This window comes from Euprymna scolopes, chromosome 30 (genome assembly GCF_053919585.1).
Source record: "Euprymna scolopes isolate OS-2025 chromosome 30, ASM5391958v1, whole genome shotgun sequence".
Lineage (NCBI taxonomy): Eukaryota > Metazoa > Mollusca > Cephalopoda > Sepiida > Sepiolidae > Euprymna > Euprymna scolopes.
The window spans coordinates 26,459,819-26,475,228 of record NC_136511.1 but is presented as its reverse complement, the minus strand read 5'-3'; the positions used below and the strand labels follow the sequence as shown (position 1 = coordinate 26,475,228).

The following is a 15,410-nucleotide window of genomic DNA, read 5'->3' as shown; positions in this document are numbered from 1 at the left end:
TACGCATAAATCTATACTTTCGTATATTAATTTTATGTGTTTAAATGTAGTTATATATATATATATATATATATATATATATATATATATTTATATTCATATATATATATTTATATATATATTTAAATATATATCTATATATGTATATATATATACATATATATATATATATATATATATATATCTTGATAACAATAACATATAATAGAACAGGATATATACACATATATATTTATGTATACGTTATATATATATATATGTGTATATATATATATATATATATATATATAGAGAGAGAGAGAGAGAGAGAGAGAGAGACAGACAGACAGACAGACAGACAGACAGACAGAGAAAGAGACAGACAGACAAACTGAGATTTATGTCTTGACAACAATAACATATAACAGAACAGGAATTTTTCATAATTATCAAAAGAAGCGAATGGGATGAAAAGAGGTAGATGTGATGCGGGGGCAAGATTGATATATTTAACACAACAGGTTTATCACTTTTCACATTAACCATAATTCATCTTAGTAGTAGCAAAAACGAAAATAAAATAAAACAGAAACAATAGAGATTCAAAAGAAAACGTATGAAGAAAAGGAACACAGAATAATTGCGATGGCGAAAGTTACGCACACCCTGGGGTGCGATGGGTGTAATGAGGTGGGGTGGTAAAATAAATCGTTGTTTTATGGCCTGTTTACTAAGATATGTTAATCATGCCTTGCAGACGGCGCCCCTCCCATTAAACTCGTGTCAAGTTCGTTAACAGCCGACCTTCGTAATTTTTCACGGTTTATCAGGAATTCCCCTTTTCTTTTTTTAGTTTAACTTTTGCACATGTCTATTAGGGTAGGTCGATTTTGAAACCACGGCAAGACTGAGGTAGAGAAAGTTGCTAAATAACATTTATAACAACACTGCAAAATATTTTTTCCCAAAACTTCGTAATTTTTTGAGCAAATGAATTTAAAGATTGAAAATTTTCAATATCCTGGCTGTACATCGCTGAATGCCGGTGTTAAATGAAAGAATAAGCATGTCATATTAATACCGCTTCTTTTTAAGAAAAAATATGAAGAAAGTATAAGCAATATTTTTTAAATTTGTTTGTTATGTATGTTATCTTCAGAAAACTTAATGAGTGCCGGAAAAAAAAGAAACTCTGCTAAAGATTTCATTTAAAATAAATTTAAAAAATTTATAACAAGGGCTTTATTTTACCCGGTTCATCTTTCCTTCAACACCGTCTACTAATTTGTTTCATTTTCTCGCTCGCTCGCTCACGTGTGTTGTGTTTACTCTTTAGTAACAGGCTGATTTCAAATACAAAAACTACATTTTGCATTTTATATCTAAGCACATTTTAATTAATAAGAGAAAGAAATATATATTTTATATCTTTGTGCTATTTGACAGGTTTTTTTAATTAAAAATAACATTTTTCTACGCAAGGCTATTTGTGTGTGAATTAATCGACTTGTGTTTTTAAACTGTTTTCGGTGAGTAAAACCATTATTATTTTTTTATATATATTTATCTATTTTTCCTAATTTAAATTAATAATTTTCTTTTTTCTATTTCTTACAATATCATTTAATATATTTTTGCAGATATTTTTCTAACAATGAGTCGAAAACGAAGTATTTCTACACGCAGTACTGATTCTACAAAATTTGCAGGCCCACCTTCTCCATTAAAAACTACAGAACCCCCTACTTTCCGTCAAGTTATTAAATATAGTTACTTTATGGAGAAATCTCAGCCAACTCTAAATGCATTTTCTCTTTCGAAATTAATGGCAAATGAAATTGTGGATATTTGGAAGGCAGTAAATCCCCGTTTGCCCCTATTGACTGAAAAATGGATTATATATAAAGTGCAAGATACTTGCTTTAGAAAAGTTAAGCAAATAAACAGAAAATCCTTATCAAAAGTCGCTAAAAATATTCTGGTCGAAAAACTTGACAAATTATTTGACATTTCATCGTGTTCATGTGATTTACCACTTGCAAGATGTAGTGACAAAAATGTTAAATGCAGAAAAGAAAATTGTCAAGCAAAGCACATAGTGTGTACCTGTTCTATCACAAAGAAGGTAAGTTTACTTTTATTTATTTTAATTTTCAATTATTTGTTTTTATTTTTAAAAAAGTTAATGTCTATATCATACATATCTTAAATTAAATGAATTTCGATACTTGTAATCATATTAATTACAAGTATCGAAATTCATTTAATTTAAGATATGTATGATATAGACATTAACCAAATGAGAAAAATTCTTACAATTTTTTATATGTAAAATAGCATTATTTCTAAAACCAGAGAAGAATAGAATTAACATTTGTCAAATTGTATATTTCAGGTTCCTCTGGAAGATCGAGAATATTTGAAGGACCAAAGAAATAAAATTGGACCCAAAGGCAATTTTCAACTGGGACCTGTTGATACAGCAGCAGTAGCAAAATCTAAAAAGTTATCTGTGTCAAGAGAAAATCAAGTTGATTCATCCCCTCCTGTTGCTTCAACATCCCAAGACCAAAATATTCTTCCTTCAGAAAATAGTGATGAAACAGATGAAAGTTTTGAACCAGAGGGAGAATGTAAGAGTATTTACAGCCTTATAAAAATTCCACGTTATGCAATTGAACTCATCAGGGGTGATGTCTCGTCCAATTTAGGAGCAAGTCTCGCAAATGCTTTTCTTTTAGATCTGCAGGCTGTGGGCCTTCTGAAACCAAACATTGATTTAAAAAATATTTTTTTGGACAAATCCAAAATTGATAGGGAAAAAGAAAGAACAAAAAATAGTGCCTATCAAAAGCATAATGAAAAAATTAGCAATCTTATCTGCATTGGTGTCGATGGGAAACACGACAAAGATACATTATTTTACCAAGAAACTGTTGATGATAAAGGGAACAAAATACAAAGAAAATCTAAAAGACAAGAACATCATTTGACTTTTACAAAAGAGATGGGATGCGGAAGTAATGGGAAATACCTTACTCATAGAGTGATCCCCACTGTTGGAGCCACAGGTGCTGTTCTGGCAAATGAGGTGTTCCAAGTGTTAAAACAATATGAAAGTGTTCAAACACTAAAGGCTGTCCTTTTGGACAACACTAGCACCAACACAGGATGCAAATCAGGACTAGTCTCTTCCTTAGAAGATAAAATCAAAAGGAAACTACACACAATTGGATGTTCCCTCCATCAGAATGAGCTCCCTTTTAGGGCAATATTTAAATCCATTGATGGAAGTGGCAAAAGCCCAACATCTTTTACAGTCCCATTTGGAAAATTATGTGCCAGCAATCAACATCATTTGCCCCAAGTTAACTTTTTACAAGTGAGTAGTCCTTTAGAGACTATTTACTCTAAATTAACAGAAAATAAGGATCTATCTGGTGACCAGAGATTACTGTTAGAATATTCAGTAGGAATTTCGAGGGGCAAAGTAAATCCTAAGTATGCAGCCTGGAGGATCGGACCATTGAATCAGTCGAGATGGCTTACTCTGGCAATCAGATTAATGTGCATATGGACACGAAAAAGTTATGCAACAGAATTAACCACAAAAATGCACAATCTGATTAAATTCATTGTCCAAGTCTATGCAGTTTGCTGGTTTGAAATTAAATTAGATCACAAATTTCATAACCAGCAACTGTATATTTTTAAAATGATTGGGCAAATAAAAAAGCAGCCATCAGAAATTCAAGAAATAGCATTGAAAAACCTTAAATTCAACGCTTTTGCCCTTTTGCCTGAAAATATTATTTTCTCAATGATAAAATCTAATGAATTGGAAGTGAGAGAAGAAGCTATTAAAAGAATTTTAACCATAAGGTAAGTAAACATTTGTTCATATAAAACTGATCAAATTGTTTACACTGATTTATACATTCATTTTAACAAAAAATTTAATTAAAATAAAAATTGTGTTTATTTGTTGAATTCAATATAATAATTTCTATTGTCTATGAGGAGGGATTATTTAGAAGGGAGACTATTTCTCTTCTTTGCTACCTTTTTTTATTTTTATTAAACTCTACAAGCAAAAGTCACTAACGGTGTTCCATCTTTATATCTATAACACATAATGTTTATTTCTCGCACTGACATTAATATTAAAGGCCTACCTTCTCTATGTCTATTTAATAGCTTCCCCACGAAAGCAAAATGTGACAGAAGTTCATTTTTAATATGAGATACAAACCAGGTCTCCATAAAGGATCACTTTGAAAGTAGGCAAACTACATATTGCCATAATATAGAAGTTTTTTTTCATCCATGAATTAAGGACAAATAAAGTGTAGCATCATTTGCACAAAATATGAACATACATAAGCACCGAATTAGGTACAAGTCATTCCAAAGTGTGGGGGCGATGAGTGCCTTGGGTAATCGCAGGTGTTAAATAATAGAAATTTTCTATTCTGCATTTTACTGAAAGTATGTCAGTCACCACAACACCACATTCACTCCAAGGCCTTCCCTGTTTAAAATATACCAAACTCTGAAAAAAGGTTTATTGTATTATTTACATTTATAACATTCTATTGGCGTGATGAAAACGCGAAGGCCATATATTGCTGGATTTATTTTTTTTAAATGAACTTCGTAATGCACTTAGTCGTTGATATGAGAGCGACTACACGAACTTTAACTAATTTGCATATTCCTTAAGCAAACAAGCGTTATTAAATTACTTATTTTTGTATCCTTTCGTATTTTATTATTGGTTTCAATTTACTATTTCGCAGAAATCTTTTTATGCGTAATTTCTATATGCTGCATCACTGCGTAGCCTATAAGGTAAAAACCTTCTCGAACACGAATATATATATATATATATATATATATATATATATATATACATATATATACACACACACACATATATATATATATATATATATATATATATATATATATATATATATTTAGTTTTGGGGGGGAAATAATTCCAACAACGTGCTCGATTACAAAGAAAAACTTTTTTCTATATAAGAGTTTAATATTTATTTAATTGTACAGAAGTTCAGAAAAAAAACATTGGTACTGTCAGTTTCAAGCGTAACATAAAATGAACCAGTTAATGGTAACACGCTGGTACCGTCGGTTTCATCTTAGTAGTAGCTAAAAAGAGGAGAGTCGAACATCGTTAACGTGTTACCATTAACTGGTTCCCTTTATGTTGGGCTTGAAACCGACGGTCAATTGTTTTTCTGAACTTCTGTACAATTGAATATATATATATATATATATATATATATATATATATATATACATGTATGTATGCATGTATGTATGTATGTATGTATAATGGATAGCTTTGCCGACATCTGCACTACCTTTGGTTTGAGGATCATACTGTCTAAATAAAGTGATGTTCACTCCTGCACCGGCCCAGTTATATGTGGAGCCGGACATAATGGTCTGTGGTGCTAGACTGGGAGTAGTTGATTCATTTGTGTACCTTGGAAGTTCTCTGTCGAGGGATGGCTGTCTCGACATTGAAATCCACAGGCAAATTTAGAAGGCATCTGTAGCTTTTGGAAGGTTGGAGAAGAAAGTGTGATCTGATCGTGGCATCACAGAGAGGACTAAGATCTGCGTTTACAAAACCGGTGTGCTAATCACACCGTTGTTTTCATCGGAGACATGGGCATTGCATCAAAGGCACATTTAATGGCTTGACCGATTTCACCAAAAAATGCTTGAGACGTATCTTAAAGATCAAGTGGCAAGCATAAGCACCCGATACTGAAGTCCTTGTGATATCATGTTGCTCTAGTGTTGAGACCCTTGTAATCATATCCCACATGCGTTGGGCTGACCATTTGGTTCCAATGAAAGATTGTAGGCTGTCAAAACATTTTTTTACGACGAGCTGGAAAATGGCAAGCACCCTCACCACAAGCCTAGGAAGAGGTTCAGGGTCTCTAAAAAGAATAATTTTAAAGACTTACAAATCGACATCGACATATGGGAAGAACTTTCTCTGCAAGGTCCGAATGGCGAAACCTTGTACGTGAAAGTTGTGATGCTCTTGAGAAAAGGAAGCAGGTCCAGGGCAATCGCAAAGGTTTAATTAACGGTCTTAACCCTGACACACAGAGCTGGTTATGCGACACTTGTGAACGAGTGCTTTTGTAAAAAGCTGGCTACGTTAACTAGCTTAAGTCGCACACAATTCCTGCTCAGGTCAACTTTGCGCCTGTTAGTCCGAACCCAACGATCTGTTTAGCAGATAGCAGAGTTTGCAAGTCTATGATTGTTCATAGGAATACCCTTAAACCTCCAGAGGAAGTCAATTCTATGGAAATTGCTCGATTTGTATTCACATCTTCTTCAAGATGTGCAAATCTGCGGCGGGAATGCAGAGTCATCTGAGATGGCATGGACGACAAGATTGGGAGAACTCAATGTGACGGCGATCATCTGGAAAGATGCAGAACTCATCATAATCATCATCATCATCATCATCATCATCATCATCATCATCATCATCATCATGTGTGTATATGTATTTGGACATGTAACACACTGCTAAGGCGTCAAAATTGAAAACAATCACTTGTCAATGGCCGGATGAATTGAATGCACCATTACTCTTCTCTTGCTTTTGCTCAACTTTCTTAGCTCAAAATATTTAATTTTATACCTTGCTTATTAGTGTTGAGACGATTAATCGAAGTCGGAATCGGGAATCGGAAAAATCGGATGGTTTGGGGGTATCGGAATCGGAAAAAATGATGTATAGCTTCCGATTCCAAACCGATTCTCATCCTAATTATATCTAGAGTAAGCAAATTTATTTAAGAATTTGACTCCTAATAATTTCCACTCTTTTTACAAGATTTCACGCTTTTTATTCCGAAACATAATATTCTGAATTGCTTTGTTTTGCGGAGGAAAATATTTAATTCTATGATGAGTTTGTTTTATGTTCTTAGAACATTCAACGAAGCACAAGTAAGAACAATAAATATTTTGAGAAAAAATATTTTCTAGATCTGTAATGCAAAATAACTGATATATATATATATATATATATATATATATATATATATATATATATATATATATATTATCTTTTAGGGAATTACACCTAGAGCCTAAAGAGAAGAGTTTATTTTAATGTACTAGTCAATGTACTAATACAATTAAAAGACAACAGCTCATTGTACTGTAGATATATAATGAGTTCAATAGGTATAGATATCCTAGATCTGTTTTAATATTGAGTAAAACGATTCATAGTTTTGAAGGAAAACAAACAAAATCAAAATCATATTGATTTTGTTTGTTTGTTTTCCTTTTGAAACTGATTTTAAATAAAAAATTATGCATCATTTTACTCATTATATATATATGTATATATATATATATATATATATATATATATATATATATACATGAGTATAAATAGTTAATAAAACATGTAAAAACATTTGGAAAAAGAGTTAAAAGCATATTTAATTTTAAAAGGAAAAACTAAATATTGGATCGTCCTTAATCCGCGGAGTTTTGAGGAAATACTTTCCTTCTCCTCATAGGGTAGGATTTTGCAAAATGCGGGATCGGATTTTGCTTGCAAAAGCATTTGATGAAACTGGAAGTAAGTAAAAAATCTTACTTGATAACTAAAAATGAAGCATCGGCAATAGGGCGAGGAAAAAGGTGATTTCACGTGGATGGATAGTCTGGTTAAAGGTAAAGTATCCAATGACGATAACATCCAAAAATGCAAATTCAAGCAAGTTAGATATATTTCCATTTGCACAAGTAATTGTTATTTTCATTATATATATATATATATATATATATATATATATATATATTAATGTGATTGATAATTTAAAAATAAAATTATAATTAAATTAAAAATCTGTTTCAATAGAGGGAACAACAAAATAATCAATTATTTGTACGATCGTTTCGGAAAACAGTGTTTTTATTGTGGCAGACATCGAGTTACGGACAATAATTATTACATATAGTTTTTTTTTACAAACAGGGGTTCCTCATCAGCAAATATTGTGAAGGGTTTTAATAAAATTTTAAAGACAACCTAAATAAACCTAGCATTAAAAGTAAGGCAGATGTATCTTCATAAACTAGTATTTCATCCTATCGAGAATCATCAGTGCAGAGGGTGTTTTGGTGATTATCAAAATGGTATGCTTTCCATCTCAATTTCCTTGTGATTATATTTATACTTGCAATTAAGCTGGTTATAAAGATGTCTTTAGAAGGTATGGGTATACATTTGGTTGATAATTGCAAATCCTTCTCATGAAACATATCTATAATTACGTATATAAACTCGACATGTTATAGGGAGCTAATAATTTAAAGGTGATTAGAACCATAATCTAAAGAGCAGAGTGTATAGGTTAAAATCAACTCTGCTCTTTAGACTATTGTTCTAATCTCCTTTAATATATATATATATATATATATATATATATATATATATATATATATATATATATATATATATATATATATATATTAAATGTTTGACTCAGTTCCAACTAACCAACATCTGGTAAGCAAATCAGTGATTATCGGTGCTACAGAATATTATTGGCTTAAAATTAAAATGTTAAATTAAATATTAACATTATTCACATTACAACTATAGTGAGAAGATAAATTTTAATTATTCCTATTTCAATTAACCACTTAATTAGAGTTTCTGTCTTAATTAATATATTTTTTAAGGAAATTTAATTATGAGATAGTGTTGTGTCAACTTTGTTTACGTTTTACGATCGTAAAACGTAAACAAAGTTGACACAACACTATCGTAGATTGAGGACGATATAGTAAGAAAATCTAAATAGAAATTAGAATTTGAACGCATAGTTTCGTATGTAGAAAATAAATCAATTAAATAAACTAATAAAATATACACACATGATTAATAAAGGTTAACAGCTGATTGGTTGAAATATAATTTATACAGTATAAATATGAAAACAGAACGATTTCTTCATTCCAAGGTAACAGAAAAAATAAAAACAAAAGAAAATATGAGATTAGGGCGGATGTAGGTTTAAATTCTTGTTTTCTTAAAATAGTATATAGACGTTATAAACATTTTCATATATGTGTGAATAGTGTATTTTGCACGTTGAAAAGTATAGTAATTGTCTGTATTTTTGAGATGAGGTGTTTTCATTGATTGAGATTGTCGGACTGACTTCCTCATCTTGGTTGTTATCGTCACAACGTTTCGGCCGTTTTGCCCTCCGGCCTTCATCAGGTGTTTTGTATCGAACTGGGGAACCGTTTGTTAGGAGTCTCGAACCCAACCCTTTATTATTATTACGGGGGTACCGTGTTCGGACTCAAGCTAGGCTCTGGGACATTGTTGCTGATTCTCTGTTTTGAATGTCACTTTTTCACTGCCTTTGTTCAGGATTGAACTAAGCACTATTGGGTATCTGTAAACTTTGATACATATCTAGGACCACTCGGCCATATGTCGGTTCGAGACTCCTAACAAACAGTTCCCCAGTTCGATACAAAACACCTGATGAAGGCCGGAGGGCAAAACGGCCGAAACTTTGTGACGATAACAACCAAGATGAGGAAGTCAGTCCGACAATCTCAGTCTGAAAAGTATCTTTTGGAAAGTTTTCAGTGAGTGATAATATTTTAAAGTGTCCAAAGGTTACGAAGCAATCGTTACGTATATGAAAGTACACAATATGGTGTTCTTATTTTTCTTTTTTGTCCAGTTTTTTGCCGAAAAAATAATATGCATGCCCGATTATGAAAAATGAGACATTAAGTTTAAGTAAATTAATTAAGACTTTTTTTTTGTTGGTATATAAAAGTGTAATACATAAAAATATTGGTGAAAAAATTATTAATAAGAAACATATATATATATATATATATATATATATATATAGAGAGAGAGAGAGAGAGAGAGAGAGAGAGTAAGGGAGAGGGATAGAGATAGAAACGAGGAGTTAGAGATAGGGAGAGAGTTTGAGAGAGAGGGAGAGAATATAAGAAACAGTATAAGCGTGCTGCTGCAGCCGCGTTAATCGGTTGAAGTGGTTGGCTGATACCAAACACTTGGAATATTTGTCCGGATGTTCTTTAAGACGGAACGGATGCCAAAAAAAGAGGTAATTTTCACGGCATTTTAAGTTCTGGAGGAGGAGACGAGATAAGGAATGAGTTCGTCAACAAGCAGACAGAAATGGGTTGCAGTCACATTTGGGCTAAGTCCTTGGGTACGAGCCAGGAATGATAGACAAAAGTATGACTTTATCTATAAAAAAGATCGAAAGCACGCACACACACTCTGACCCCCATATATATATATATATATATATATATATATATATATATATATATGTATATATATATATATATATATATGTGGGGGGGATGTACATATATGTATGTATATATATGTATATATATGCATATATATATACGTATATATATATGTATATATATGTAAATATATATGTATATATGTATGTATATATGCATACATGCATCCATATATATATATGTATATATGTACATGCATATATATATATATATATATATATATATATATATATATATATATATATATAAGCGAGCACGACCTGATTGGCCCACTTAACACCTCAGATGCAACCTACGAAAAACCACCAGACTGGAAATGCCGGTTTCAAAATAGCAAAACACTTATGACTCTTAACAGAAGAAGATAATGAAGTCTATTTAACCAGATCAGCTCAACAACTTACACTATGGACTAAAATTAAAATGCACATGTGGTCACGCCTTATCATGAGAAAATATTAATACATGCGATCTTCACAACGCGGTGGTCGGTATATTTTACTTTGGTCTGTTATTTAATCAAAGTTGAGTAGATTTAAAATAATGTTTTTAATAACGTCTTCAACATGAAGTAAAGTTATACAAAACTGCCAGCGCCGTGATGTTTTAATCACTAATTACACACTGACATTTGTAAAACGCAGAATAACTTTTAGGAATGGCAACGAATTTAATTATTTTGTGTTATAATCATCTCAATAAAAACAATTCTTTTCAAATGTTTCATAACTAGATGTTTTGCCCCTGTTTAAATAGGCTGTTAACTTAGAATGAATGTTTAATGCTAAATTTATTGCTGAATAAGGCTTTATTTATATCTAGTTTTTTTAGATAAGATTAACTACATATCAAACCACGGTTGCCACTCGAGGATAAGGTATATTGCGTGTGCAGTAATCAAAGGGATAATATCGTAGTAATCGCAAGTAATTGAATTTTGATAAATTGGATGACTTAAGGGGACGGTTTATCAGGAATTTGTTTATGTTGGACTTGAAGACATCCAAGTTGTAGTAAGCTGGGAAACAAACAAACGGAAGAATTCCACAGACGTGCAATTCTAAGAAAGAAACTTTGATCATGGAATCTACGTTTTGATTTAGGCACATATAAAGAGTGGGGGAAATATTTGACAGTGGTTTCAGCTAGACGGGTGTTTTTCGTGACAGATTGGCGAAGGGAGACCAGAAATTGGAGCTCAGATGAGCACTTGTCATGGAAATAGCGATAAAATAAACACAGGCTCTCAACGTTTCTTCAGTGAGAGAGATTGCAGGGAAAAGAAAAGGGCATCCCCCACGAAGCTACGAAGTCTATTTTGTACTCTATCAAGCCAGGATAGGCTGTTTTTAGCATCTCATGCCACATTATGCAGTAGTACTCCATCCTTGGACGTACTTGGCTTTTATATAGATAGAGAATTGCATCATCAATGAGATGTCTACCGGAGCGGTAAAAACGATCCCACAATTTTTCCAGCAGCGTTGGCAACATATTTGATGTACGTGTTCCATTTCAGATCAAAAGTAAAGGTCAATCTCAGAAGCTTGTCATAACATGGAGCCTTCTCAAGACGAGAGCCGTCCCTTTCAATTTATGCCAGATGGGGATAAGAATGTTGATGATGTAAATATAGAAGCTTGGTTTTAGATGCATTAAAATAACCAGCCACCTCTTCCTCCATTGTAACACGAGACAATCAGGGAGAACTTTGTCATTTACGGCCTTTGATGTTTTTCCATAGATTGTAGTTTGATCAACAGAAATGTCAACAAATGATTTAAGATGTGTTTTGGAAGATTGTTGATGTAGATCAGGAAGAGTGTTGGGCCCAGGATGGAACACTGAGGAACTTCAGCATTACCACTTTGTGGTTCTGATTTCTGTCTATCAATCACTACCGTTATGAACCTATCAGAGAGAAATGATTTAATAATTGAGAAAACATTTCCAGTTATACCGTAGCTGGAAATCTTGTGAAGTAGGCCTTTATGTCATACCTGTTCGAAGGCCTTTGATATGCCAAGAGCAATTGCCCTAGTAGGGAAGCGTTTGTCGAGAGACGCACTGATCAAATGAGATATAACCGTTAGCACCCCTGTTGTAGATCTACCAGAGCGGAAACTATATTGCATGACATTAAGTAGGTTATTACTGCTGAGGTGGTTGACTACTTCTTTATTTTATATGGATTCCAGCAAATTACTCATGACGCACTGGAGCCTTTTTGCGTACTGAAATTGAGAGATGACCTATCACCTTGATTCTTAAATAGCGGGCATACTGATGAGATTTTCCAGGTTGTTGGGAAGCAATTTTCCTTAAGACAACGCTTAAACAGTTTTGTAAGTATGGGCGGTGCGTTCTGGTTGAAGCTTTTTAAACGCTATAATTGGAATGCCGTCAGGGCCAGTTGCTTTACGGGAATCAAAGTTCTTGAGTTGGTTGGAGACTTCACGCAGAGATAGTTGTATGTTGCATAGTGTGTTGTCTGTTATAGGACGGAATACATGATGTTGATGTTGTTCGTAGCATGGGGTAGAATTAGCTGCAAAGTGCTTGGCAAAGAGTTTGGTTTTGTCTTATGCTGGCGAGATGACCTCAGGTCCATTTATTATGGTTGGGATAGAACAAACGCTTCTGTTAAGTATCCTGTTGACTGTTTGCCAAACTGTTGGGAACACAACCGCTTCTCAGCTACTTTGGATTTAACGGACTGAACATATAACCCCCTTGCCTTTTTATACTATTTTACAGTTGTTGCTGGCAGTCATGAAATCCGCTTTAGTCTCGATACATCTATTACGTTGCTAGCTTTAGAAAAAAGTGATTTCTGTTCGTCATAGCATCAACACATTCTTGAGAGAATCATAACTGACTGTTAAGCCTGTGTTGAAATTTGTTGGATGGTATGAATTGGTCTATACCTACAATTAACTATTCGACTTGATACTATAGAGGACGCAGTCTTTTTAAACATGGAATACAGATGTAGATCATATATAAATGAACGGAATTAAATACTTATCGTTATTTATCACTAAATAATCCCTATTTATCTCTACTAATCCCTTGTTATGCATCAAATGGATATCACGATTTTAATTCGCTGTATCTTATTGCAAACTCAATACAAAATTTGAGCCAGATCGATCCGGTTGTTTATTATAAAGATTCCAAAATGAAGATGCCGTTAGGGTAATATATCCTTATTATTAGAAATTAATCACTAACCTTGCATACAACTGATACGATAATACTTATTTTTCTGTAACTTATTAAAAAATCTACACGCAATTTTAGCCAGATGGACTAAGTAGTTTCAACATAAATAGAAAATTCAAGTCAGATCCGCCCACGAGTTTTCTTGCCATAAAAAGAAACGCAGAGATAAACATCCTAAACGAGATATAATATTCATTATTTTAATCATTAAATCTTCTTTAAATGCTTTATTTCCTGGAATTGTAATGTTCAATTTCGATTTAATGAAATTAAGAACATCAATTTGCAAAATGTAATTTCATTTCTTTAGGGTTTATGCATTTATAATATTTTTACAATAAAAGAGGATATATCATTGCAAAAATAAAAGCTGAATTTTTACAGTTTTCTTAATAACATCTCTTCAAGATTGAGTAATATGTATTTAAGAAATGAATAACTGAGAGCTAATAGTTAGAAGTCAACATTCACAGGCGACAAGAACAGCAGGTGTACAGAAAATTCAACAGTAAGAAATTAAAATGAACAATTTACAAGGAAGCCAACAGTTGTTGTTGTTGTTTTGTTGGTGTTGTTTTGTTATTATTATTATTATTATTATTATTATTATTATTATTATTATTATTATTATCAACTCACGCGGGTATACTTGAAATATTTTTCTTTGAAAACAGCCAGTCCTATTCCGTAGCCTGTATGTCAACATGTCTTCCAGATTTCCAACACTCACAATCACTTTCCATAAACTATAAAAATTTGTTGGTGGTTTCGCAATACCCGTTTACCATTGACTTTTCGTTGGTAGCGACGGTTAGTCTTCAATAGAAATTCAAAATAAGCTTCTCCAAGGTTTCGGTTTTCTTCCCACAAATCCAATCGAGGGCATACTACTGACGCAGATTAAAAACCTTCAAACATTACATTCCAATAGCAGAAAAATGTAGAAAAGTGGATTCTATGTTTGTAAAAAGATGAAGAAATCGATAGATATGTGATGCATACATTTCCAGCGCCCTGAAGTACTCGTTTGGAAAGAAAAATACAAACGAAAAAAAACCTAAATGGTGTACGTTTTTAGCGTCCCAATATTTTAAAAAGAAAATAAACGTAAATGTAAATTCAACATGATTTTTTTGTATATTTTTCTTTTTTAAGAAGATAATTGATACGGTTTTGCCAATATAGAAAAAGAGGAACGCTCGCGACGAGACATACACATGCCAATATAAAAACTAAAGAAAAGACCCAAAATAATTAGCTTTTGCCGTCCCAAAACGAAATAATATCGGCATTTTATGAGTCATTATTTGTAAAATAACTTTCTGTTTGTTGTGAAAAGTGAGATTAAGTATAAATATTTACATTTAAGTGTTCTCAGGAATGTTAATTTGATGTTAACATAATTAAAGCTAACCATAAATTCAGCAACTATACGTGACAAAAAAGTAGCAAGGATTTTAGAATACGTGCACTGATGACGTAATAAAATATAGATGTTGAGATGTAGATCTGTAGTTACCTTGAGATATGTGGTATTATAGAAAGCGTGCCAACTCTAAGGAGGGACGCCAACGGGGAATAAATGATTATATAAAAATATAATTCCCGTCTGGGCGTTTTCACTTTCGGAGAGAAGCACCTTTACTTTAAGGACATATGGAAGGAGGGTTTAAGGTATGCCTTTGCCGATGTTCCAGCCGACAATGTTATCTATAGGCCGTTGATTTATGTATACACACATACACGTCCAAGTGTTAAAACACTAGACAGATCACATATCAGAACGGTAGCATCCATAATTT

General features: G+C 32.6%; 1 protein-coding gene across 1 annotated transcript; it reads left to right on the top strand.

Annotated features, from left to right (window-relative positions):
- Positions 1 to 1,272: 1,272 nt before the first annotated feature.
- On the top strand, positions 1,273 to 14,793 carry LOC145254627 (uncharacterized). The gene is made up of 4 exons (XM_080113237.1): positions 1,273 to 1,508; positions 1,620 to 2,104; positions 2,375 to 3,361; positions 14,764 to 14,793. The coding sequence occupies exons 2-4, from the start codon at positions 1,634 to 1,636 to the stop codon at positions 14,791 to 14,793; spliced, it is 1,488 nt and encodes a 495-aa protein (XP_079969363.1). The 5' UTR covers positions 1,273 to 1,508; positions 1,620 to 1,633.
- Positions 14,794 to 15,410: the final 617 nt, after the last annotated feature.